This window comes from Histoplasma capsulatum, genomic scaffold (assembly GCF_000149585.1).
Source record: "Histoplasma capsulatum NAm1 scaffold_22 genomic scaffold, whole genome shotgun sequence".
NCBI lineage: Eukaryota > Fungi > Ascomycota > Eurotiomycetes > Onygenales > Ajellomycetaceae > Histoplasma > Histoplasma mississippiense.
In genome coordinates, this window is record NW_001813961.1 from 16226 (window position 1) to 18567 (window position 2342).

Sequence of the window (2342 nt, forward strand, 5' to 3'; positions counted from 1 at the left end):
AAAATATATAATAGAGAGCCCACAGAAGGATAGCTGAGCCAGACCACGGTGGAACCGAGTGTTGACCGCCATCAGAACCCTTTTGCCCCCAACCTCCGAAGGTGTTTCAATTCCGAGCGGTGGTGTATTACTTTTGGGTGGATTTTTCCTTTTGAGCGGGCGGTCCAGCCGGTTTGATATGGAGACAGTGATGCCAAGGGGGGCTGCGGTCACCCATTCTCTGGCTGCGGAGGCATGGCCCTTGGACAGCAGCCCGGTGCGGGTGGGTGCTCAGCGCGAGGCAAAGACACACTTCCAGACCAAGCTCAATGTAATCACTTGGCGGCATGCCGCCATTGCCATCTCGCGTATGCACCTGTCCTGTGGAGGGTTCAAGCGGGAATATGAGGCAGATGATGCGGCAGTAGACCAGCAGGCAGGCCATGGATCCTGGGCTGCAGGTACAGTATATGCGCGGGGGCTGCAGGAGGCACCAGGCCACATTGAGGCACGGCGTGTGCGGTACCAGGCTGTCAGCCGGGAGTGGCATGAATTCCTGGGGTTTAACCCAGGCCCAGGGGTGCGAAAGCGGGCACGGAACATGGAAAAGAGCGTTAGCAGAAAAGCTCAAAAACAGCAGCCATCATATGTAACAGTAGAAATAGATGACAACATAGAGCTATAAATGATAAAAGATATATATTTTTCTCATGCAATTCATTATGACCAGATTTCCAACTTCAGCAGCTAGCTGTCATCTTTATAAATTTCAATACAAATCAGCCTTTCACCTCCGTTATAAAATGTATAATATTATATTTTCATAGACAACTCATCACAACCAGACCTTAAACTTCAGGAGCCAGTTATATTATATATACAGAGTATGATATTTAATTTCAAGACATAATTTCATCAGAAAATCATATTATTACAACATTAAGGTAGATAAGTTGTTTTGCAGAGTTATCAATATTAAATATATATATTTCGCCCCAGGGCAACTACCATCATCAAAACGGTCACAGATCAGCGAAATAACAATCAGACAGAAATTAACATCATACATTTAAGTATTGATCTGCAATTGCTTAGAAGCATTACAAAACTTAAATTTAGAGCAAATTATCATTGTCGAGTGAAGTGTGTTTATACTTCATTTTCAAAGAATATATATATATATATATATATATCAACTCAAGAATACACTGACTTCATTAACATGGAACATCAATTTTTCATTCAGTGTGAATCATACCCCATCATCATATGCCGTCAATGCAAGTATGCAGTATGGCCAACAGAAATTGAACGGCATTTGAAGGGTTCAACTCATCAGTTAAAGTATACAGCCACACAGAGTATCAAGCAGATAATTCAACGGTGGGATCATATCGCGCATGATCTCAGGCAGTTGATATTATCCACAGAATTGAACAAACCAATACATGAGCTGCTCATCCACAATGGCTACATGTGTTGGCGGCAATCTATCCAACAGGTGGGGGTGGAATGGACGTCCATTCCATTTAGGGTTAGAAAACCTTAGAAAACCGACCAATCAGAGCAGGGCAGATTGGGCGTACATTCCATTTGGTTTCAGACGTTGAACGTCTAATCAACCACGGAGTCAATTGACTTCAAACTTTGCATGTAGGCCGTAGTGGATATGAAATACAACATATCCAAATCAAAAGCGATAATTCCGCCGGGAAGGGGTTAAATTTTAGTGTCAAAGTCAATGAGTTGAGGTGCGATGTTTGATGGGGTAAGCCATCAACCCAACCAGACCCAACTAAATATATATATTTTCACCCCAGGCAACGGAGCGGCGCAAAGCGGTGCAAGATCAACAAAGTAAATAAAAATAGCAAAATATATAAAAAAACGGAAAGGCTTCATTCTGGAGTGATTTTAATCACAGAAAAACAAACATTAGTCGAACACGCTGGACCCAAACCAGTTGGACGTCAAACCCGTCCAAGGAGCCCATTCACCCATTGGACCCGAACCCGTTGGATGAACCCATCAACCCGTTGGAAGTCGAGCACGCTGGACGATTATATCAGAAGGTAGAGGGGGGGGTTCAAAAATATTGGAGTTTTAAAGAGCATTATCCCATACAATAATGGGGCCAGGGTTAGGGTTACAAAGAGTGAGGGTAGAGGCTGGGGTGGAGGATGAGGTGGTCAGAGTCAGGGTTAGAGTGAGGGGTGTTCAGGGAGGTCAAGGTCAGGGTAACCCATTGGAAGTCAAACCCGTTGGACCCAAACCCGTTGGACGTCGAAGCCGTTGGATGAGCGCATTAACCCGTTGGACGTCGCACTCACTCGGTGGATGAGGAAGTCGAACACGCTGGACCC

General features: G+C 44.7%; 1 protein-coding gene across 1 annotated transcript; it reads left to right on the forward strand.

Moving 5' to 3' along the window:
• Positions 1-178: 178 nt before the first annotated feature.
• HCAG_09117 (predicted protein) lies at positions 179-730 on the forward strand (the record flags this gene model as incomplete). Its single annotated transcript, XM_001535896.1, has 2 exons — positions 179-440; positions 675-730. 2 exons carry the CDS (start codon positions 179-181, stop codon positions 728-730), a joined length of 318 nt encoding a protein of 105 aa, XP_001535946.1.
• Between the last annotated feature and the right edge of the window lie 1612 nt (positions 731-2342).